Source organism: Anomaloglossus baeobatrachus, chromosome 8, assembly GCF_048569485.1.
Source record: "Anomaloglossus baeobatrachus isolate aAnoBae1 chromosome 8, aAnoBae1.hap1, whole genome shotgun sequence".
Classification (NCBI taxonomy): domain Eukaryota; kingdom Metazoa; phylum Chordata; class Amphibia; order Anura; family Aromobatidae; genus Anomaloglossus; species Anomaloglossus baeobatrachus.
The window spans coordinates 30398386-30423279 of record NC_134360.1 but is presented as its reverse complement, the minus strand read 5'-3'; the positions used below and the strand labels follow the sequence as shown (position 1 = coordinate 30423279).

General features: G+C 42.8%; 1 protein-coding gene across 7 annotated transcripts in view; it reads right to left on the bottom strand.

Annotated features, from left to right (window-relative positions):
* MITF (melanocyte inducing transcription factor) overlaps positions 1-24894 on the bottom strand; it is a 277856-nt gene that overhangs the window by 101837 nt on the left and 151125 nt on the right. For 5 of the 7 annotated variants that reach the window (XM_075321405.1, XM_075321408.1, XM_075321406.1 and 2 more), the window contains exon 2: positions 7258-7507. In XM_075321405.1, the coding sequence (XP_075177520.1) occupies positions 7258-7507 (250 nt within the window). The remainder of the gene's footprint in view (positions 1-7257; positions 7508-24894) is intronic. The other 2 variants (XM_075321407.1, XM_075321411.1) reach the window with 1 other exon arrangement.

Below are 24894 nucleotides of genomic sequence, written 5' to 3'. Positions count from 1 at the left end.
AACAGATGGGAAAAGAGACAGACCTGGAAAGAAACAGACCTGGAAAGAGACAGACAGGGAAAGAAACAGACAGAGAGACAGACAAAGAGACAGGGAAAGATGGGGGAAGAGACAGGTGGGGAAAGAGACAGACTGGGAAAGAGACAGACGGGGAAATAGACAGACGGGGAAAGAGACAGACGGGGAAAGAGAGACAGGAAAAGAGACAGACAGGGAAAGAGACAGACAGGGAAACAGAGACGGGGAAAGAGACAGACCTGGAAAGAGACAGACAGAGAGATAGACAAAGACAAACAGTGAAAGATGGGGAAAGAGACAGACGGGGAAAGAGACAGACAGGGAAAGCGACAGATAGGAAAAGAGACAGAGACAGATGGGGAAAGAAACAGATGTGGAAAGAGACAGACCTGGAAAGAGACAGACAGCAAAAGACACAGACAGACAGACAAAGACAAACAGTGAAAGATGGGGAAAGAGACAGACGGGGAAAGAGACAGACAGGGAAAGAGACAGACCTGGAAAGAGACAGACCTGGAAAGAGACAGACCTGGAAAGAGACAGACAGGGAAAGCGACAGACAGATGGGAAAAGAGACAGAGACAGATGGGGAAAGAGACAGATGGGGAAAGAGACAGATGGGGAAAGAGACAGACAGACACAGAGCTAGAGAAGAAACAGACACAGAGATCGAAAAGACAGACACAGAGACACAAAGATAGAAAGAGACAGACAGACTGATACAGAAACAGACAGAGAGATAGACACAGACAGACACACAGAGACAGACAGAGAAAGATACAGATAGAGACTGCGAGAGAGACAGAGAGACAGTTACTATCCCGGGCAACGCCGGGTACTATAGCTAATATTTTTTTATAAAAAAGGGGTAAAAGAAAGGTTCCAATAGAAATAATAAATTACGCCTTAACTCTTAGCGTTAGGTGCACTAATAGTCAGCCATGTCTGGGTAACACAAGTGTTTTTCTACATTTCCGCCAGTCCCAAGTAATCCGTCATTACTGTCTCCAGAGAGGGAGCCTGATCTCGCTTCTCCCTAATAAAGATGCATTGTGTTTTGCCTTTTTTACTTTCTTTGGTCTAAATCTCAATGTGTGAAATTAAATCTATTCTTAAGCATGGAGAATTTTCCAGTAATTAAGAAGCTACATGTCCCCGTGGTGCCCAGATACTAACAAGCTCCTGCCGAATCTCATCTAACAAGGAATGAAAGCTGCTGTAGCCAAGAAGGAATCGCAACGACGATCTGCAAAACTACAGACGGCACACAAGGAGTTAAAGGACCACTGCACCTAAAGTCTGCACCTATGGGGAAAATATTAGTAAGAAGTACACTTTAAGTAATTTTGGGGGGGCAAGTTTTAGCACAAGAGGGATCAAAGTATCAAGACATGTTCTGCAATTCCTGCCCATCAATTCTCAATACTGATGATAACAGAGAACAATAGAACAAATGTAACAAAACAAATTATAAGTGTAGGTTTTGTAAGAGGCAAAAAAAAAAAATTAAAGATTTAGTTTCCTGAGACACCTCGAATAAATTGTCTGTACCTAGTTTTCCTAGTCTGAAGATCGAGATGATATAAATCACACTTCAGGGTAAAGCTATCCTCAGAGACTGCGAGAAGCGAATGTTCATGCAGGGAAAATCTTGTGATGGAAGTGACGGTTTGAAAAGTCTCTTAAGTTGTAAAAACAGGAAAAATAGTAAAGAAATCTAAAGACTGGGATCTTCAGGGATGATGCTTAAAGGAATAGACACTTTTCTAATATTGTATTAAAAATATATACTAAGAAAATATGCATTAAAAGTAACTTTGTAAATATATTACATGATTAATCCAGAACTATATTCTGTATTATACTCCAGAGCTGCACTCACTATTCTGTTGGTGCAGTCACTGTGTACATACATTACATTACTGATTCTGTACTGATCCTGAGTTACCTCCTGCATTATACTCCAGAGCTGCACTCACTATTCTGCTGGTGCAGTCGCTGTGTACATATATTACATTACTTATCCTGTACTGATCCTGAGTTACCTCCTGCATTATACTTCAGAGCTGCACTCACTATTCTGCTGGTGCAGTGACTGTGTACATACATTACATTACTGATTCTGTACTGATCCTGAATTACCTCCTGCATTATACTCCAGAGCTGCACTCACTATTCTGCTGGTGCAGTCACTGTGTACATACATTACATTACTGATCCTGAGTTACATCCTGCATTATACTCCAGAGCTGCACTCACTATTCTGCTGGTGCAGTCACTGTGTACATACATTACATTACTTATCCTGTACTGATCCTGAGTTACCTGCTGTATTATACTCCAGAGCTGCACTCACTATTCTGCTGGTGCAGTCACTGTGTACAGACATTACATTACTTATCCTGAGTTACATCCTGTATTATACTCCAGAGCTGTACTCACTATTCTGCTGGTGCAGTCATTGTGTACACACATTACATTACTCAGCCTGAGTTACATTCTGTATTACACTCCAGAGCTGCACTCACTATTCTGCTGGTGCAGTCACTGTGTACATACATTACATTACTAATTCTGCACTGATCCTGAGTTACACCCTGTATTATACTCCAGAGCTGCACTCACTATTCTGCTGGTGCAGTCACTGTGTACATACATTACAGATCCTGAGTTACATCCTGTATTATACTCCAGAGCGGCACTCACTATTCTGCTGGTGCAGTCACTGTGCATATACATTACAGATCCTGAGTTACATCCTGTATTATACTCCAGAGCTGCACTCACTATTCTGCTGGTGCAGTCACTGTGCATATACATTACTGATCCTGAGTTACATCCTGTATTATACTCCAGAGCGGCACTCACTATTCTGCTGGTGCAGTCACTGTGTACATACATTACAGATCCTGAGTTACATCATGTATTATTCTCCAGAGCTGCACTCACTATTTTCCTGGTGGAGTCACTCTGTACATACATTACATATTCTATAGTGATTCTCCAGAGCTGTATGTCACTGGGTGTCACAGACACCCCCATAAGAGCATATTTGATATCGTTTTTCACACATTAAAGGGGTTGCCCGGTTACAATGATAAGTCTGCAGTTGCGCTATGTGATTGCAGACTTGTGAATCTTCCCAGCGCAGACATTGAGCGGACAGGATTCGCTAGTTTCTAAGCCGGTAACGGTAATTGTGCGCTTTACATGTTCCCGGCCAGAACCCGACTAGTGGGCCCGACCTCGCTCAATACAAGTGTATGGAACAAAACCGCGCTCTCTAGTCGGACGCGCCCATTCCATGCACCTGTTTTGAGCGAGGTTGCGTCCATTAGTCGGGTTTTGGCCGGGAGTATAAATACTGCACAAGTACGATCATGTGACCGCCGTTCCTGGCTCAGAAACCAGCAAATCCTCGTAGCGCACAGTGTCCGCGCTGGGAGGATTTATAAGTCTGCAATCACATAGAGCGACTGTAAACTTATCAGTTTAGACTGGACAACCCCTTTAAACCACCTGATGCAACCAATTCCCCCTAGTGTAAACTCTGTGCAGACACAGAATAAGCAACTGCAGGAAATGCTACAAAGTATCAGCTCTGCAGAATTATAAATGCAGCTCCTGAGAATAATGCTTACTATAGGTCAGGATCTGCAGAAGATCGCTAATGTATAATATTTACAAAAGTAAACGGTCATGTGCATGGAAGTGGTACAAAAGCAAATCCCCGCATCTTTGCTCTCTGGTGCACCCGTATTCTCCCCTTGAAATTCTGCTTTCCCCTTTTGACACTGGAGACACAAGGAGGTCCCATAGGGCTTCATGAGACTCGCTGCTATGATGTCTCGCATGCACAGCGCACACAGACATGAGACTCATGCTCTCCCCTCTAACTAACACACAAACAGAAGAATTCAGGACCTTACACAGTAGCACTCAACAGTGTAGCTGTGAATCCAGCTCTGGGGTGAGATACAAGAGTTTGTAGAATGCAGCATCATGGTGGGAATAATACAGCAGTACTGAGCAATCTAGCTGTGAATTCTGTTCTGGGGTGAGATGAAACACTTACTAGAAAGCAACATCATGGTGGGCATAATACAGCAGTACTGAGCAAGCTACCTGTGAATCCAGCTCTGGCATGAGAAAAAACACTTAGTAGAGTGCAGCTGTCACGCTGTACAAAGGGCGGGTGAGAAGTAGTACAGCGTATTATTCACTAGGTGGCAGCAGAGTAGTGAAGGAGAGTCAAAGTATCCCTGTAACAGAAAGGAGGCTGAAGTACAGCAGAGTAACTTCAGCAGGCAGTTCACAGACGAACCACCAGGGGGCAATAGAGAAGTCAAGCAGTCAGGGTCTAACCAGGAAAGTCAAGTCAGTGCAGAGGGAGGATCAAGATCAGGTCAGAAAACAGAACCTAGGTCGGATGCCGGGAGATCAGGTATGCAGAGGGGAACACAAAGGGCACAGGGAACAGAAGACAAGACCGGAACGTGAGGATACAAAAACACAGGAAGAGGACGAACCAGGCTGGGTAAACAACTGACAGGAGCGGGAAGTCAGGGACTGGGACAGACGGATGAATGGGGGAGGGTTCAGGTCAGGGCACGGTAACAAGGAGTCAGATCAAACAGGAAATCTCACCAGAGCCAGTCACAGGCTGCAGAGCAAAACTATAACCAGCACGGAAATGACGGTGCAGCGCCCAGATATATTGTCTCCTGAAACCGGAACGAGGCTGATGGGAGTTAACCCCTGACATGACCAGGCCGGGTCTGGGAAACTCTGGAGCGGAAAATACCAGGTCCTGGATCATGACAGCAGCATAATTCAGCAGTACTGAGCATTCTAGCTGTGAATCCAGCTCTGAGTGAGAGACACACTAACTAGAAAGTAACTTTCCAGAAAGTCTCTCCCTGTTCTCTTGCTCTGACTTTCATAGGCATGTGTAACCTGATCCTTCAGTGAAGTGGGAGTCAATCTTGTAGTGATCAAGACAGATTGTAGTAAAGGATAAGTTCAGGAGGCATAGGGAGAAGTGGCTCATAAGTGGAGAAAGAAGTATTTGTCGGATTTTAGCTTGTACTATTGATTTATGCAAAGATGAAACACTTTGTAGAAAGCAGCATCATGGTGGGCATAATACAGCAGTAGTGAACAATCTAGCTGTGAATCCAGCTCTGGGTGAGAGAAACACTAACTAGAAAGTAACTTCCCAGAAAGTCCCTCCCTTTTCTCTCGCTCTGACTTTCATAGGCATCTGTAACCTGATCCTTCAGTGTAGTGATCAAGACAGATTGTAGTAAAGGATAAGATCAAGAGGCACGGTGAAGAGAAGTGGCTCATAAGTGGAGAAAGAAACATATTTCGTATTTTCACTGGGATTTGTGGTTCTTATCAAACTAGAAAGCCATCAAATCTATAAACCTCCCCCGACCCGTCGCTCGTTTCAATGGTTTTTAGCAATGTAGTGTGCCGCACACCCACTGACATTACTAATCCTCTAACAAGACAGGGGGCAGAATGCTCAGTTTTACACTTCAGATGACTCCCGTGGTAAAAGTGTTATCCTCCCTGCAGGCGGCTACGTTATTTTAGTGCACAGACTCTGATGCTATAGACTGCAGGAATAAATGCTAGTTACAGATGTAGCAGAGCCGAAGCCGTCATTTCACTTTTTAGGGCAGTCCCATGCAAAAAACCATGCTCATTTGCCTTTGTAACCCCTAGAACATGGAGGTAGATGATACATATGATTGGTTGTCAAACCCCCTATGGTAATGGATTAACCAGCATTGTATGGGTTAAAGCTAATCTACCCGCCATGCCTGTTTTCTTGGTATCAGCCCCCAAATGGACATGGACCCTCCTGACATCAGCATCAACACTTACCCAATGCAATAGGCAGCGTTAAACCACAATAACACCTTGAGTTGGACTACATGACAAACTCAGCTCTACTACATCTGATAAATCGATAAACTCAACACTGCAAATGACAATCCTATCTAACAATCTCAGACCGTCTACATCACATAAGCTCAATGTTACCAATCCTTTCAGCGCTGCTACATCTGATTAATGCGGCACCGCCGCAACAATGTTGCTCATCACAAACTCAGCATTGCTACATATGATTAAGTTGGCACTGCTGCAACAATGTTGCACTTCAAAAACTGCTGCATTGGATTAAATCGGCACTGCAGCAACAATGTAGCAGTGCTGAGTTTCTGTTTGCAACATTGTTTAAGTGGTGCCGAACCAATCAGATGGAGCAGTGCTGAGTTTGTGAAGTGCAACATCTGATTGATTCGGCACCACTGCAACAATGACAAACTCAACACTGCTATCTCTGATTAATTCGGCACCGCCGCAACAATGTTGCACATCACAAACTCAGCATTGCTACATCTGATTAAATTGGCACTGCTGCAACAATGTTGCACTTCAAACACTGCTGCATCGGATTAAATCGGCATTGCTGCAACAATGTAGCAGTGCTGAGTTTCTGTTTTGCAACATTGTTGCAGTGGTGCCGAATCAATCAGATGGAGCAGTTCCGAGTTTGTGAAGTGCAACATCTGATTAATTTGGCACCGGTGCAACAATGTTGCACGTCACAAACTCCACACTGCTACGTATAATTAAATCGGCACGGCTGCAACAATGTTACTCTCCACACACTCAGCACTGATACATCTGATTGATTCGGCATGGCTGCAACAATGTTGCACTTCACAAACTCAACACTGCTACATCTGGTTAATGCGGCACTGTTGCAACAATGTTGCATTTCACAAATTCAGCACTGCTAAATTGAATTAATTCGGCACAGCTACAACAATGTTGCACTGCTATGTATGATTAATTTGGCACTGTTGCAACAATGTTGCATTTCACAAACTCCACACTGCTACGTCTGATTAAATTGGCACTGCTGCAACAATGTTGCACTCCACAACCTGAGCATCGATGCACATATACTACAAAAATTATATTCCGATGGTTCAAAAGTTATTTAGCGCTAAAGCAATGAGATGCTCTGCAGGATATAATGGCGGAACTCTCCGAAACTTCATGCAACAATGTAACTGTAGCAGAGCTGACAATTCGAGAATGCATCCTTTAGATGCTGAGCGCATGATCCGGGGTAACAGGTAAATAACACCTAAGGTGCGGAAGGTTAATTAGATCTGCACATCCCGCCGGTGAGAAGTGAGGGAGGAAGGCACGTACCTTGAGAACTTCCATTGGTACCTGGGCAGCGGCGGGCAGGCTGGAGGACACGCTGACGTTGATGGCCGGTGTGTGACTGGCTGCTACCCTCTGCTGCATGAACTGAGCTGCCTGCTGCTTGTGTTGCTGCTCACGACGCTCCTGCTCCTGCATCTGCTCACGCATGAGCTGCTGGCGTAGCAAAATCCGTGATGTCATATTGGAGGAGCTTAGTGGAGGCTTGGACGCTCCTGGATGCTCCGCTGAGCTGCTGTGAAAAAAGCAAAGACATAGACTCCTAATTAGTTGGGAACATTATTGCTGTGCACAAAGCATGGGAGAAAGGGCTCTGCACCGGCCTCTATACATCCAAACCATTCACACACCCAACCGGTGCAGTAACGGGTCAATACAAGGTGCACAGCCCGAAAACGGAGGAATGCAAACCATGCAACATAGGGATTCCAAAAGTTACACTAATTCAGAACCTGCTCCAAAAAATATTATCCCTGCGGACTATGCAAACCCTCCACTAATAAGTTACAAAGAAGGTTTCCCACTCTCTGGAGGACCAGACCTGTCCATGTATTATAAGAATTATGCAGTACCTCATTTCACCAGCGGTGGCACTGCAGGAAAATTAAAGCCGCTAATTGCTGGAGGTCCCGCTTGCAGGATACCATGAAGCCAGAGCTGTCAATCAAATTAGGGGTGGGAGTAGATGGAAAACAAGCAGGTGGGAAAGCGCACCTATATGTCTGGCCCCGCCATCATAACACACCGAGCATCTGAACTCGGTTTGAACAGTCATTCTATGCTGACAAAGTCCTTTTAACATAGATATTTTTTTATATATATATATATATATATATCTCCATATATATATATCAATATATATCTATATATATATATATATATAGATATATATATATATATATATATCTATATATATATAGATTATATATATATATATTTATATATATATATATATATATATATATAGATAGATAGATATATACATACAGTACTACAGTACAGACCAAAGGTTTGGACACACCTTCTCATTCAAAGAGTTTTCTTTATTTTCAGGACTCTGAAAATTGTAGATTCACATTGAAGGCATCAAAACTATGAATTATCACATGTGGAATGAAATACTTAACAAAAAAGTGTGAAACAACTGAAAATATGTCTTATATTCTAGGTTCTTCAAAGTATCCCCCTTTTGCTTTGATTACTGCTTTGCACACTCTTGGCATTCTCTTGATGAGCTTCAAGAGGTAGTCACCGGAAATGGTCTTCCACAGTCTTGAAGAAGTTCTCAGAGATGCTTAGCACTTGTTGGCCCTTTTGCCTTCCCTCTGCGGTCCAGCTCACCCCAAACCATCTCAATTGGGTTCAGGTCTGGTGACTGTGGAGGCCAGGTCATCTGGCGTAGCACCCCATCACTCTCCTTCTTAGTCAAATAGCCCTTACACAGCCTGGAGGTGTGTTTGGGGTCATTGTCCTGTTGAAAAATAAATGATGGTCCAACTAAACGCAAACCGGATGGAATAGCACGCCGCTGAAAGATGCTGTGGTAGCCATGCTGATTCTGTATGCCTTCAATTTTGAATAAATCCCCAACAGTGTCACCAGCAAAGCCCCCCCCACACCATCACACCTCCTCCTCCATGCTTCACGGTGGGAACCAGCCATGTAGAGTCCATCCGTTCACCTTTTCTACACGGTGGTTGGATCCAAAGATCTCAAATTTGGACTCATCAGACCAAAGCACAGATTTCCACTGGTCTAATGTCCATTCCTTGTGTTGTTTAGCCCAAACAAGTCTCTTCTGCTTGTTGCCTGTCCTTAGCAGTGGTTTCCTAGCAGCTATTTTACCATGAAGGCTGCTGCACAAAGTCTCCTCTTAACAGTTGTTCTAGAGATGTGTCTGCTGCTAGAACTCTGTGTGGCATTGACCTGGTCTCTAATCTGAGCTGCTGTTAACCTGCGATTTCTGAGGCTGGTGACTCGGAGAAACTTATCCTCCGCAGCAGAGGTGACTCTTGGTCTTCCTTTCCTGGGGCAGTCCTCATGTGAGCCAGTTTCTTTGTAGCGTTTGATAGTTTTTGCCACTGCACTTGGGGACACTTTGAAAGTTTTCCCAATTTTTCGGACTGACTGACTGACCTTCATTTCTTAAAGTAATGATGGCCACTCGTTTTTCTTTACTTAGCTGCTTTTTTCTTGCCATAATACAAATTCTAACAGGTTTTTTATTAGGACTATCAGCTGTGTATCCACCTTCTGCACAACACAACTGATGGTCCCAACCCCATTTATAAGGCAAGAAATCCCACTTATTAAACCTGACAGGGCACACCTGTGAAGTGAAAACCATTTCCAGTGACTACTTCTTGAAGCTCATCAAGAGAATGCCAAGAGTGTGCAAAGCAGTAATCAAAAGCAAAAGGTGGCTACTTTGAAGAACCTAGAATAGAAGACATATTTTCAGTTGTTTCACACTTTTTTGTTAAGTATTTCATTCCACATGTGATAATTCATAGTTTTGATGCCTTCAATGTGAATCTACAATTTTCAGTCATGAAAATAAAGAAAACTCTTTGAATGAGAAGGTGTGAACAAAAGGCTTGGTCTGTACTATATATATATATATATATATATATATATATATATATATATATATATATGATCAGCACGTTTAAGAGATTGACAAATGTGAACAGGTGCAAGCTCAGACTAGCCAATATAACAAAAAAGATACAGCTGCACCCTGAAATGGTATGACATGTAAATATTGAATAAATGAATTTGGAATTGATTTTGGCTATATTGACTAGTTGTCTCTAATGATGGGTGAGCATTAAAATGCAAAAAAAGTTTAGCAGGTCAGGCACTCGGAAAGGGCTCTATAAACATACAAAAATACTGACCCGCACATCCAACAGGTGTGAACAGGTGCTAGCTGAAAACACATTATAACTACATAACACATACAGCTGCACTCTAGAATGTTAACAATTAATAAGAGAACTCTGGTATTGCATTACTGCTATAGGAATATTTGAAAAAAGAGAGATATTTAGCATATGTATTGGCCAATGCATGTGAGCCCAGTAACCAGTGGCAAGGTAATCTCTGCATACCGGGAACCTAACCTGTTATGCCATTATCTGGTTTGAAAACCTCCTATGCTTTGTGGTCAACATATCTGAGCACCCCGCGATTCTCGCCTGAGATCGGCGAGTACTCAAGCACACCGATCCAGTATCAAGTAGTGGTGAGCACACTTGCTCAACATTAGTTGTCTCAGCATGCACCTTTTCACACTTGTCTTGTTCTTGGAGGAACGGCTCAGTCTTTTGTATTTGCAGGACACTCCCTTTTGACTGATCACTCTTCCATCAGCCTAGGGTGTTTTAATTAGAGCTGGATCCTGCCTTCCCTTAAAATTGTAGGTTTTCAGCCCAGGTAGAGGGATATTATAAGGTTAGGGCCCCAACAAAGGGGTATGCCTTGTCACTGGCTGTTGGGCTCTCGTGAATCGTTACCGTCACGAATGTGTCGTGTCTACAGGTTACATCTTGCATTGGAGTGTATTTACTTTTGATGTTGAAAGGGTTAAAGACTTTTTCCTGTTGGCCGAGATAAAGATGACTTGACCTGAGAAAGTTTGGTTTGGCTTGACTAGACCTGAACCCCAAAGTCACTAATTGGGCAGCTCTGGTCTCCACCCACATGCAGCCAACCATAAACAGATCACTTCCGGGGTGGGTGGCCAGGGTTATTCCATTTCTTTTGTTTGGTGCACACTACAGTCATGGCCAAAAGTTTTGAGAATGCTACAAATATTAATTTTTACAAAGTCTACTGCTTAAGTTTTTTCTAATGGCAATTTGCATATACTCCAGAATGTCATAAAGAGTGATCAGCTTAATTGCAAAGTCAATATTGGCTAAGAAAATGAACTTTAACCCCCAAAACACATTTCAACACCATTGCATTCCTGCCTTAAAAGGAGCAGCTAACATTGTTTTAGTGATTGTTCCAGTAACACAGGTGTGGGTGTTGATGAGGACAGGGCTGGCGATCAATCAGTCATGATTAAGTAAGAATGACACCACTGGACACTTTAAAAGGAGGCTGGTGCTTGGTATCATTGTTTCTCTTCAGTTAACCATGGTTATCTCTAAAGAAACACGTGCAGCCATCATTGCTCTGCACAAAAATGGTCTAACAGGGAAGAGTATCGCAGCTACAAAGATTGCACCTCAGTCAACAATCTATCGCATCATCAAGAACTTCAAAGAGAGAGCTTCCATTGTTGCCAAAAAGGCTCCAGGGCGCCCAAGAAGGACCAGCAAACGCCAGGACCGTATCTTAAAACTGTTTCAGCTGCGGGATGGGACTACCAGCAGTGGCGAGCTAGCGCAGCAATGGCAGCAGGCTGGTGTGAGTGCTTCTGCACGCACTGTGAGGCGGAGACTGCTTGAGCAAGGCCTGGTTTCAAGGAGGGCAGCAAAGAAGCCACTTCTCTCCAGAAAAAACATCAGGGACCGACTGATATTCTGCAAAAGGTACAGGGAGTGGACTGCTGAGGACTGGGGGAAAGTCATTTTCTCAGATGAATCCCCTTTTCGATTGTTTGGGACATCTGGAAAACAGCTTATTAGGAGAAGAAGAGGTGAGCGCTACCACCAGTCTTGTCTCATGCCAACTGTTAAGCATCCTGAAACCATTCATGTGTGGGGTTGGTTCTCAGCCAAGGGAATCGCACCACTCACAGTCTGGCCTAAAAACACAGCCATGAATAAAGAATGGCACCAGAATGTCCTCCAAGAGCAACTTCTCCCAACTGTCCAAGAGCAGTTTGGCGCCCAACAATGCCTTTTCCAGCATGATGGAGCACCTTGCCATAAAGCAATGGTGATCACTAATTGGCTCATGGAACAAAACATAGAGATTTTGGGTCCATGGCCTGGAAACTCCCCAGATCTTAATCCCATTGAGAACTTGTGGGCAATCATCAAGAGACGGGTGGACAAACAAAAACCAACAAATTCTGGCAAAATGCAAGCATTGCTTGTGCAAGAATGGACAGCTATCAGTCAGGATTTGCTCCAGAACATGATTGAGAGCATGCCAGGGAGAATTGCAGAGGTCCTGAAGAAGAAGGGTCAGCACTGCAAATATTGACTTGCTGCATTAACTCATTCTAACTGTCAATAGAACCTTCTGGTCTCATAATATGATTGCAATTATATTTCTGTATGTGATGAAAAAATCAGACAAACACAATTAAAAACCAGAGGGCAACAGATCATGTGAAAATATCATTTTGGTGTCATTCTCAAAACTTTTGGCCATGACTGTACATCTGATCACGCTGTTGTTACCCCAGTGCAAGCTGAACAAACATTGCAAGCGTGCCTCATGCAATTGGTACAAAAAGCATCCAAACTCCAAACCCAAACGCTTTGTTTTTTTAAAGTCTATATTTTGTACGAACACTGAACACCGAACCTCGAGTTCACTCATCTCAACTCTTATCATTAATCACTGCTGCAGCATTTTGTCATCACTCCCTTCCGCTTAAATACCCACTGCTGGCTTTACTCCATGCCGGTGATAAATATTCTCCATACTGACCACGTTGAAGGAGCTTGTCTCTGCATAGCTGTGGTGTTGTTTCAGTTGCAGCTGTAAGGTTTCCTGCTCAAGAAATTAAGGAGTGCTTTTTGTTGTGTCTTTCCCCACCTATTTATTTGTCTTACCTTCCTTGAGTTGTTTTATTGTAGCAGTGGGACTAGTGTCCTGCTTGCCAACACCCTAGTCAGGGTAAGTTCAGGGTCAGCAAGGGCCTAGGCACGTGACGACGCACGGGGGAAGGACCCATCTAAGAACGTTAGGGAGTGCAGACTCAGGTGAGTGTGCGGTGGTGACTCCTCTCAGATCCTTCCTTTACATCTTGTCATGTGTTTAGAGACAGGCTCAGGATCAGAGTTCTCTATTACCATCTGAGACCATGCTCATTTAAATGTTTTTTTTTTTCCTTTGGGCATTTTAGGACTAATCCCTTCCCTGGAGCAGCAGCAAACTAGCTCAGCTATTTTCAGTTGAGCACTTCCATGCTGTATTCAATCCCTCTGCTTCCTGGAGAGGTTGTTGGTTATTCAACTTAATTTGGAGCTAGGACAGGAGCATAGAGGATGTGCTGTGTGCTGTGGTTTGTTGATTGCTGACTGTTTTTGTTATTACTTCTTTTCCCTTGCTACCCCCTACCCTTATACCTTTGGTTGCTGCCTGTTGTAGGTTTTAGGTGTGCATGAGATTTTATTTTACCTAGATTTTGCTTCCTGGTGAGGTTGCTGGATATTTAACTCAGTTTGGAGCTAGCCCAGGAGCAGAGAGGATGTGCTTGTTGCTGTCTGCTGTGGTTTGTCTATTGTTGCCTGTTTTTGTTTTTACCTCCTTTCCCTTGTTACCCCTACAGATATACCTTTGGTTGCTCCTTGGTGTAGCTTTTAGGTGTGTATGAGGTTTTATTTTACCCATCTATTTTTTATATTTGGTGGGGTTTTTAGGATTTCCATCCTGGTCGGTCCCCTGGGTGGTGGGGACTTTGTCATCATGGCCAGGACAGGAGTCAGGACCAGGTTGGAGGCTTAACCCTGACTACCTTTAAGTCTAACATCAGGATAACAGACAGCACAGGGTCCCCAGTCTCAGGGTCAGCCGAGGTGTCCTGGTATTATCCCCATACCCCCTTGGACATCTTCCGTGATTTTCCCTCTGTCTTGCGCCCCAGCATGACACCTAAGTATCCCATTTTTTAACCAAGTTTCTATCGCATTAATACAATTCCAATTTCATATATTTACATATTTTAGCAATTCAGAGTGCGGCTATATCTTTTTGGTTCTAAAGTCCATGACACATAAATAAGGTCATGTCTCCACAGATGGTAATGGCAGGAAGTCAGCGCGCTCGTTCTTAAACTTCCTGCTGATGTTCTTACCATAGTATATTTAGAAAAACCTCCGAGATCCTTAACAGTTTTGCTAACACAGTGTCAGACTTCTCACCGCAAAGCCGAATCCTGATATTTCCCAAACAATTCCGCATCCATCGTCATATTCGCCTGCTAATTAGAAGCCAAGAGCGCGCCTAAAAAACCTGACTGCGGCGAGCGCACTTTAGCGCGCGGTCCATAATCCGTTACCCTTGCGGTTCCGCGACGCGCGTTAACCTCATTGACTTCCCTGGAAGAGAAGGGGGTGCGCCCTCTGTTTGAAGGTAAGATCAAACAATGAATTGGTCGGCCCGAAAAGCCGATTTTCCAAGGTAAGAGATTGTCTTGATATTTAAGACCTGTCAGGTCGCAACATTCCCCAAGTGTCTGATCCTTTTGATAAACCAGGACAGAAACCTTTGTTCAGAGGCTAACGCAGCGGTGGAGTAATCGCACTAATTAGCTGCTCAAGACAAGTCATTGACTGTGATACTCGTAAGATAAAAAAAAAAAGAAAAAGCAATTAACAATGAAAAAAAGTGAAATTCAGATAAGCTGCAGGTACCGAGATAGTTGTTTTATAACGCGGAGAGGTTAATTAGTGCCATATTCCCTATTATCCAACTGCATGGAGGCGAGAAAGTGAGATTCCCGCGGCCACTGCTGTTACATAGGGTGTGTACAGTTTTGCAACCATTTTGTTTTTTAGTTTTCCAATACATCTAAAATCTAATAAATAAAGCTGAGTGTACGTATCTATGTGTATATGTATCTATGTGTGTGTATGTGTATATGTATCTATGTGTGTGTATGTGTATATGTATCTATGTGTGTGTATGTGTATATGTATCTATGTGTGTGTATGTGTATATGTATCTATGTGTGTGTATGTGTATATGTATCTATGTGTGTGTGTATATCTCTGTGTGTGTGTGTGTGTATGTATGTGTGTGTGTGTGTGTGTGTGTATGTACAGTACAGACCAAAAGTTTGGACACACCTTCTCATTCAAAGAGTTTTCTCTATTTTCATGACTCTGAAAATTGTAGATTCACATTGAAGGCATCAAAACTATGAATTAAAACACGTGGAATGAAATACTTAACAAAAAAGTGTGAAACAACTGAAAATATATCTTATATTCTAGGTTCTTCAGAGTAGCCACCTTTTGCTTTGATTACTGCTTTGCACACTCTTGGCATTCTCTTGATGAGCTTCAAGAGGTAGTCACCGGAAATGGTTTTCCAACAGTCTTGAAGGAGTTCCCAGAGATGCTTAGCACTTGTTGGCCCTTTTGCCTTCACTCTGCGGTCCAGCTCACCCCAAACCATCTCGATTGGGTTCAGGTCTGGTGACTGTGGAGGCCAGGTCATCTGGCGTAGCACCCCATCACTCTCCTTCTTAGTCAAATAGCCCTTACACAGCCTGGAGGTGTGTTTGGGGTCATTGTCCTGTTGAAAAATAAATGATGGTCCAACTAAACGCAAACCGGATGGAATAGCACGCCGCTGCAAGATGCTGTGGTAGCCATGCTGGTTCTGTATGCCTTCAATTTTGAATAAATCCCCAACAGTGTCACCAGCAAAGCACCCCCACACCGTCACACCTCCTCCTCGATGCTTCACGGTGGGAACCAGCCATGTAGAGTCCATCCGTTCACCTTTTCTACATAGACACGGTGGTTGGATCCAAAGATCTCAAATTTGGACTCATCAGACCAAAGCACAGATTTCCACTGGTCTAATGTCCATTCCTTGTGTTCTTTATCCCAAACAAGTCTCTTCTGCTTGTTCCTGTCCTTAGCAGTGGTTTCCTAGCAGCTATTTTACCATGAAGGCCTGCTGCACAAAGTCTCCTATTAACAGATGTTCTAGAGATGAGAAGGTGTGTCCAAACTTTTGGTCTGTACTGTATGTGTGTATGTATCTATGTGTGTATGTATCTATGTGTGTGTATATGTGTGTGTGTAGGTGTCTATGTGTGTTCGCTAAAGGAATTTGCACCGTCTCATTTACAATCACAAAATTTTGCAAAGACGCCTCATGTGGCTGAGGGAACGTCATAGACTATGTTTGGAGGGAAAAATCTTAACACAGCGCTTTACAGTTATTCATCAAAAAATCTGGTTATATTAAAGTCAATGGCGCTAGGAGCCACAGTGCAGCCAGAACTTCAGAAGAATGTTGGCGTGTCACAATGCAGCCAGGGAAAGAGACAGACAGACACAGACAGAGAAATACAGACAAAGACAGACACAGATAGACAGAGACATACAGACAAAGACATTCAGACTAAGACAGACACAGACAGACAGAGATAGACAAAGAGACAGATGGAAAGAAACAGAAAAGGAAAGAGACAGAAAGGGAAATAGACAGACAGGGAATGAGACAGACAGGGAAAGAGACAGAAATCGGATGAGACAGAAAGGGAAAGAAACAGACAGAGACAGACAGGTAAAGAGACAGACAGGGATAGAGACAGACAGACAGACAGGGATAGAGAGAGACAGACAGGGATAGAGACAGACAGGGAAATATACAGACAGACAGAGACAGACAGGGAAAGAGACAGACAGGGAAAGATACAGACAGACAGAGACAGGCAGAGACAGACAGGGAAAGAGACAGACAGACACAGACAAAGAGACAGACAGACAGACAAAGAGACAGACACAGATAGACACAGACAAAGAGACAGACACAGACAAAGAGACAGCCAGGGAAAGAGACAGAGAGACAGACAGGGAAATAGACAGACAAAGAGACAGACAAAGAGATAGAGAGAGACAGAGTGACAGTTGCAATCCCAGGCAACTACGGGTACTACAGCTAGTAGGAACATAAAAAAATACATTGCTAGAAATAGGTAATTCCTTATTGTATATAGCTCATGCGTGCTCAGCAATTTTTGCATCTTCTATACAAATTAATGGAGAGAACGACGCATGTGCCATCACCTCTCTCTTTCCGGCAATGTGCAATGGAGCTTCATTCTTGAGATATATGCCGGTTACAGCGTTAGTATCTAAAAATTATATTTTTGTAATTTTTTTTTTCTCATTTATTTATAGTAGTTTTATAAGAACAAAAGAATATGACTTCTTCCTTCAGCTACATAGAGATACAGTATATATCTATCTATATCTCTATGCAACTGGAATACATGGTGCTTTAATAATAAATAATAATCTGCAATACAGGTCAAGGTTACCAAACCCTCCTCTGCCCTTCAGTACAGGCAGTGGCTCAATGGTAGAGCTGCTGCCTAAGGACAAAGAGCTTAAGAGTTCTACTCCAGTCCAAGGAAATCAGAGTAGGTGTGAATTTAATTTATGCACTGCTTGTCTTGAGTTAATTTATTCACTGCCCTGAAGGGAGGAGCTGGGACAAAAGCAGTGAACAGCGGGACTGTAGGAGAGAGTCCTCAAATCGGGACAGCCCCGCTGAATCCGGGACGGTTGGGAAGTATGCAAATATGTCCAGGAGGGCGACTGCTTTGATTAAGAGTTTCCAATTTTGCTACATTTTCATTTAAATGTTTCTAGCAGAAAGAGAGAGTGTGGATAAAAGCAAGACTTCAGGAGCAGGCTACATGCAAGGCTTATGTAATATTTGCAATTGCATAGGTCTGCATAGGAGCTGTATACACACAACAGTCGGAAATGTTAAATTACGGCTATTTGTGCAGTTGCTTTCGTGTTTATTCTTCAATTCGACCAATAAATATACATTGGATAAGTGTATCTAACTTTTAAACGCTGAAAGAAGCAATCATTTCATGGATTATGCAAAACAACTAGCTACACTTTCCATTATAACATTGAGAATTGTTACATCTCAGCTTCAACAAAAAAAACCCAAAAAACTATTAACTAATGGTCTTGTCCCAAGTGAAATCCAATCTAATACACTTTATGTTCTGCATCTCATTATAGTCATGGAAAAGGATTGAAATCACTGATAACACCTCTATATACCGTAGAAAACACAGGATTCACCATTCACAATAGGTGATATCACAGCTTACCTCCTCCTCCTCTTGTACAATGACTAATTATACCTCTATATACCGTAGATAACACAGGATCCACTATTCCCAATAGGAGATATCACAGCTCACCTCCTCCTCCTGTACAATGACTGATTACACCTCTATATACAATAGGTAACACAGGATCTATCATTCACAATAGGTGATATTACAGCTCACCTCCTCCTCTTCTTACATAATAATTGATTACACCTCTATATACAGTAGATAAAACATTATCCAAAATTCACAATAGGTGATATCACAGCTCACCTCCTCCTCCTGTACAATAACTGATTACACCTCTATATACAGTAGGTAACACAGGATCTATCATTCATAGGTGATATCACAGCTCACCTCCTCCTCTTCTTGTACAATAAGTGATTACACCTCTATATACAGTAGATAACACAGGATCCAAAATTCACAATAGGTGATATCACAACTTACCTCCTCCTCCTCCTCCTCTTATACAATGACTGATTATACCTCCATATACCTTAGATAACACAGGATCCGTCATTCACAATAGGTGATATCACAGCTCACCTCCTCCTATACAATGACTGATAACACTTCTATATACAGTAGATAACACAGGATCCACCATTCACAATAGGCAATATCACAGCTCACCTCCTCCTCCTGTACAATGACTGATAACCCCTCTATATACAGTAGATAACATGGAATGTACCATTCACAATAGATTATATCACAGATCACCTTCTCCCCCTTCAGTACAATGACTGATAACACCACTATATATAGTAGATACCACAGGATCTACCATTCACAATAGGTGATATCCCAGCTCACCTCTTCCACCTGTAAAATGATTGATAACACCTCTATATAAAGTAGATATCACAGGATCCAGCATTCACAATAGGTGATGTCACAGCTCACCTGCTCCCCTTCCCATACAATGACCGGTAACACCTCTACATATAGTAGATAACACAAGATGCACCATTCCCAATAGGTGATGTCACAGCTTACCTCCTCCTCCTTCTGTAGAATGACTGAAAACACCTGTATATATCGTAAATAACACAGGATCCACTGATCACTACATGTGATGTCACAGCTCACCTCTTCCTCCTGTACAATGACTGATAACACTTCTATATACAGTAGATAACACAAGATCAACTAATCACAAAAGGAGATGTCACAGCTCACCTTCCGTGCATGTGCAAATTATACTTATATGATCTGATTTAATCCATTGTTGCTCATGTCTACGTGAAAAAGTAAAAGTCACATATTAGGTGTAGTGGTTAGAGTGATGATCCTATATAATATATATATATACAATGGCTATGTAATGATCCTGTGTAATACACAGGGTGGTCCAAAAGTAGGTGTACAGTGTGTGTAATAAGGTTATCAAACATGGTGTAAAGTGAAACTGACTCAGTTGCCCTTAGCAACCAATCAGATTCCACCTTTCATTTTCCAAAGAGTCTGTGAAGAATGAAAGCTGGAATCTGATTGGTTGCTAAGGGCAACTGAGTCAGTTTCACTTTACACCATGTTTGATAACCCTAAGGCTATGTGCGCACGTTGCGTAAATTCATGCAGTTACGCTGCGCTTTGCAGCGCAGCGTAACTGCATGCGTCCTGCGTCCCCTGCACAGTCTATGGAGATTGTGCAGGGGCCGTGGGCACGTGGCGTCTCAGAGCGCAGCGCTTCGGCTACTGCCGAAGCGCTGCGCAAAAAGAAGTGACATGTCACTTCTTTCCTGCGCTTTGCCGGCAGCTCCTGCTCTGTCTATGGGAGGAGCTGCAGGCAGAGCGCATGGAATCGGCGCTCACTACGGACATTTCTGCAGCGATCTAAAGCGCACATGTGCTCTTCAGATCGCTGCAGAAATTTCTGCAGGGCTAGTACGCAACGTGCGCACATAGCCTAATACACATACTGTCCACCTACTTTTGGACCACCATATATATACATATAGTGTTGTATATATACATATAGTGTAATATATATATACATATACTGTATATCGGAGGCCTGATATAGATTTTGCGTTGCGGATGAGCATCTTCAAGCTTTATGTCTGAAGTCACACTGTATATTCACTTTTATAATATTAAGGAATTCTTTCCTAAAAACAACCACAGTCCAAAAAGCCCTTAAGGGGTCATTATAATTATAGATCAGCTGAGTTTCGATTCATAAAGGGTCCGTACAGAAGGTTTCTTTTTTTAGCTTTTTTTTGAGCCTTTCCGCTATGACCAAAAATGTTTTCTGCCTTGCAATAAGACACTATGGCGGTAATCTCCTGTAACGGGCACTAAATCTTGATTTCTCCGACACACTTCCAATGTACATCACAAGATACTATACAAATCTGTCCCGTAAACGATTGATAACCATGCGGCTGGTCCTACCAAACTCCACTGACGTCTTTCTAGAGGCCATTAAGTGATCTTCGACCAGACTCCTACATGAAGACCACAATGATGGGGCCAAACCTTCCCTAGGTTGCCTCCCTCTCCTTACTCCATATATTTACAAGTATGAAATCTTGAAGAACATGACTGAGGACCATCAATTTCCCAAGAACATTAGCAGAGAATATGGGATTAGTGCAGCCATGGTACAAGACCGAATCCGCTGTAGACACAATAGATTCTTTCATGTTGGGAAGGTTCCGTCATCCTTGGATCCGTCACAGTTTAACCAAGTGTAAGACACAATGCTAAAGTCCTTTGATTTGTTTTTCCTTTGGTGTTTACTCAGGAGATATGTCAAATCAGTTACGGGACATGTCTAAAAGCCGAATGCATTACTGGTGGTAACGGCAAGACTAGTGAAGGGATCCCGAGAAAGTGGTCATTTTTGGCACTGGGACGTGGCTTGGACATGACGTCTCATTTGTAGTAATGATCTGGTGGTTTCATCTTAACTGGACTTTGTTGCTTCCAGGGGACCAAAAAGAGCGAGGGGGGGGGCACATAGGTTACAAGGATGACTTTTTACTTTAGAGATGATGTCCACCGCCCATTAAAATTAGGGTTTCAGTTGTTCAGAGTTGGGTCCCGTTTCAAAGGTGGCAACATGGGTTGTCTCTATGGAATGTCAACCATTTTATAGAGGAAGAAAAATGAATTTTCTCCCCGAAATACCCCTTCTTTAGATTAGTCATATGGTCCTTTGAGCTTTGGGGTTATGGATGGTTAGAGGTTAACTTTCCTGTTCGGGATCCATCACTCTAGGTATGGGGAAGTTCCAAGCAAAAGGCGAAAGGGAAGGGAAACCCTGTGTTTAGAGAAGGGGGAGATGGCCAAACCTACCGCTGGTCCCTAGGGTCTATCACCATCCTAGATAGGTTCCGCACCTATATGCTGAGCCAGATACCTGACCCTAGGATGACCCAAGAGCTGGTCTCTAGATAGGGAACGGGTGAGATGAGCTCTTCGTCAACCCCACTAATCACTAAAGAAGACACAGGGAGCACAAACATTGGGAAAGTGCATGAACAACTTATCTCCAGATACATCAGGAAGATGTTCAGCAAAGAACAGCAATGATCCTACAGATGAGTGCAAGCCGCCTGCTTGTATCCGGAGCTTGTGAAGGAACTGAATATCACCAGCCCAAGTCAAGGGTAAATTAGAGTATTTAAACCCAAGGTGAAATACAGATGATTAGCAGCTGAAGGGAAGAGGAGCTCTGCTGGGTCCTAAAGGGAAAAGAATGAAAACCCAGCAGACCCAGCAGAGGAGATACCTAGTACACTGAATACTAACAGCAGGAATAATAGAAAGTCAGGGAGCATTTTGTGCAACCAAACGCTGTGACCTTCTGTTGCCAGACACCACAGGACTGTCTGTCACCCATGACAAGATCCCTCTTTAGAAGCTCTTGCTCTCTTGAGGACTTGGCATGATCAATTATTACAGAAGTTCTAGTCCTCCTTCAATAAAAAAAAGCTCATTTACCCTAAACCAAAGTCATCCATACACTTTAGATAATTATTGGTCACTGCTATTGATTCCAACCCCCTTATGCACATTCATTTTGGTTAAGAGTGCATGCATTTTGAATGAGAGGAAAGTAAAGCCCTGCAAGACACCTCCTATCTGCCCTTAAATAAATGGATCAGGCATGCTGAAAACTATCTACCTTATACTTCTCTCTTTCTCCTGATCTCTACTGTTGGGTCACAGTCCGGAGGTCTTCACACACATTAGATGGTCAACCAGTTCTGCAAAAACCATCCTTTTGGCCAAAAATAATACTGTTGTGAATACATTTGAATTAGATTCCAGTTTGGGGCTCTCTCTTTCGGTCAGTACTGGTAATGCAGCTGACTTGCTGAGTGGGAACTGGACAGCTGAGTAGGATTTGCAATCAGGTTATTTGGTTTAGGCCTATATAACTATGTAGCTTCCTTTTGTTCCTTGCCGGTGCTCAATTGTATTTCCTGTGTTCTAAGGACTTCCTAAAACCAGCCCTGTTCTCTGTGTCTACCAGAACTCCTCTCAGATACGTTGGTCCTTGTACCTTTGCTTATGGTTTTTCACTTTCTTGTGATTTTGCCAGTGTGGAGTTCCTGGTGGAATTGGATCATTCCCTGCTGGGAGTATCTGTGTACTTTGCTCCATGTTCGGTTATGTATTGTGTTTTGTCATACTTGGTACAATATTCAGTCCCCTCTCTATATCAATGTTTTTCTTGGATCCCAGTAACACCAGAGTACTGATATAGCGGGGGAGAGCCTGTTCAGGTTCATTATTTTTCCATGTCAGGCGTGCTGGTATTTATTAGGGTTTTTACGGCTGCACACAGTGCTCTTTCCTATTCTTTCCCATGCAGATAGTTTTGGGCCTCATCTTTGCTGAATCTGTTCTCTAGCTACGTATTGTGTTTTTTATATCACCGTAATCTTTACATGTGGGGGGCTATCTATATCTTTGGGGACTACTCCGAGGCAGATTAGCTTTTCTACATCTCTCTCTGTTAGAGTATTTAGTTCTCCAGCTGTGTCAAGACGACCAGGTCATCATAGGCTCATCCCATGGCTACTTCTAGTTGTGTGTCAGAATTAGGTCTGCAGTCCGTTAAGGTTCCAGCCACTCTGGTTATTTTCTGGGATTTCGAGTTATTGCTCTTTTTCTGATCCTCCTCGGTCACTGGATCACAAGATAATACTATATATGACCAAATGTACTTGAAGCCCCCAGCCTTAAATTTAAAAAAATGCTTAAATAACAAAATGATGTACTTTTATTGGGAAAATGGTTTTCTTTGATTATAGATGTATTATATAGGTTGCCATGTTACAACTTCACATTGTCACGATGTGACTGTAGAAACGTGAGGGACAGGGGCTCCTTTTCTGTCCCTCATGTTAGGGATCCCTAGGCTTTCCCTAAACTCAAGGTTACCCCTAATGGTGGAGATACCTGAGTCCCATACCTGGCTAAGCTCCTGACCAGAACTGATCTGATTCAACCCAAGGAAGGAAGGGGTATGAGAAATGGAAACACAGATTAAGACAGACATGGAAAAGCCAAAACTCTGAAATACACTGCAAACAAGCAGGAATAGACACCGAGAGACTCAGGAGAAAAGCAAGAGCAGGAAGGTAGCAAAATAAAAAAAGACAACAAGCGTTAACTCGACAACCACACAAAGCAACAAGTACTACAACCACCAGTTAGTCTGGATCACAACACCTCACTGGACCAGCTTAGATAAACTATAGCTGGCATTAATGGAAGTATTCAGCAAGCATATATAGGAGGAGAGCAGATGTGATTGGCTTCCCCACAACATGTGATCAAAAATGACTCACATGCAGACTAGCAAAGATCTACTGTTGCTAGCCTTCATATGAACTATAAGTCTGTTGATCGACACCCGAGTCAATCTGCGCCGATTACAGACATCAGACAAGTTATCAGGCGGAGTGTCAGAATCAGTAGTCTGAACAGATACCGACACAACCATGACAGTCGGCAATGTTTGAAAAAACCTGTGTGACACATTTTCCAAAAATCTCATAATCCATCTTTGCTCTTCAGAGTCATAACTATTGTGTGTGCAGGATCCCTTAGAAAATGAGGGGCCATTTTTTTCCAATTAAATTTTCAACACTAATCGCATAATAAAATATTATTTGACTTGATATGACTCACAATCGGAGTTTGTCTAAATTTTGCTGATGGCAGCGCTGTGAGTTTTATCTGTAATGTTCCTTGTTACAGTTATGTTCAGCGTTGATGAAGATATTGGGGGGAGCACAAAAGCTGCTTTGTGTAGGTAGCGATAGTGTATGTCTGTATGATGGGGGAAGCTGCCCTGAGATACCCCTAGATATTAGACATAGTCATCTTAAGATGATGGAATATGTTTTTGCTGTTTTTCTAGAGATTGGGGTGTGTGATTTAAGGGTAAACAGCTCCTTACCAACCTGATGGTAGCCATTGCCCATAGGTGAATATCTACAAAACCAGTGGGTCTTCTAAGATATGTGGCTTTGTCCCAACAAGACCAATCCTTTTGGTCTCAAGGCTAATGATAGCCATCCACAATAGATGAAGGTCTACAGAGCATTGGTTCTTTTAAGATACATGGCTTTGCCCCA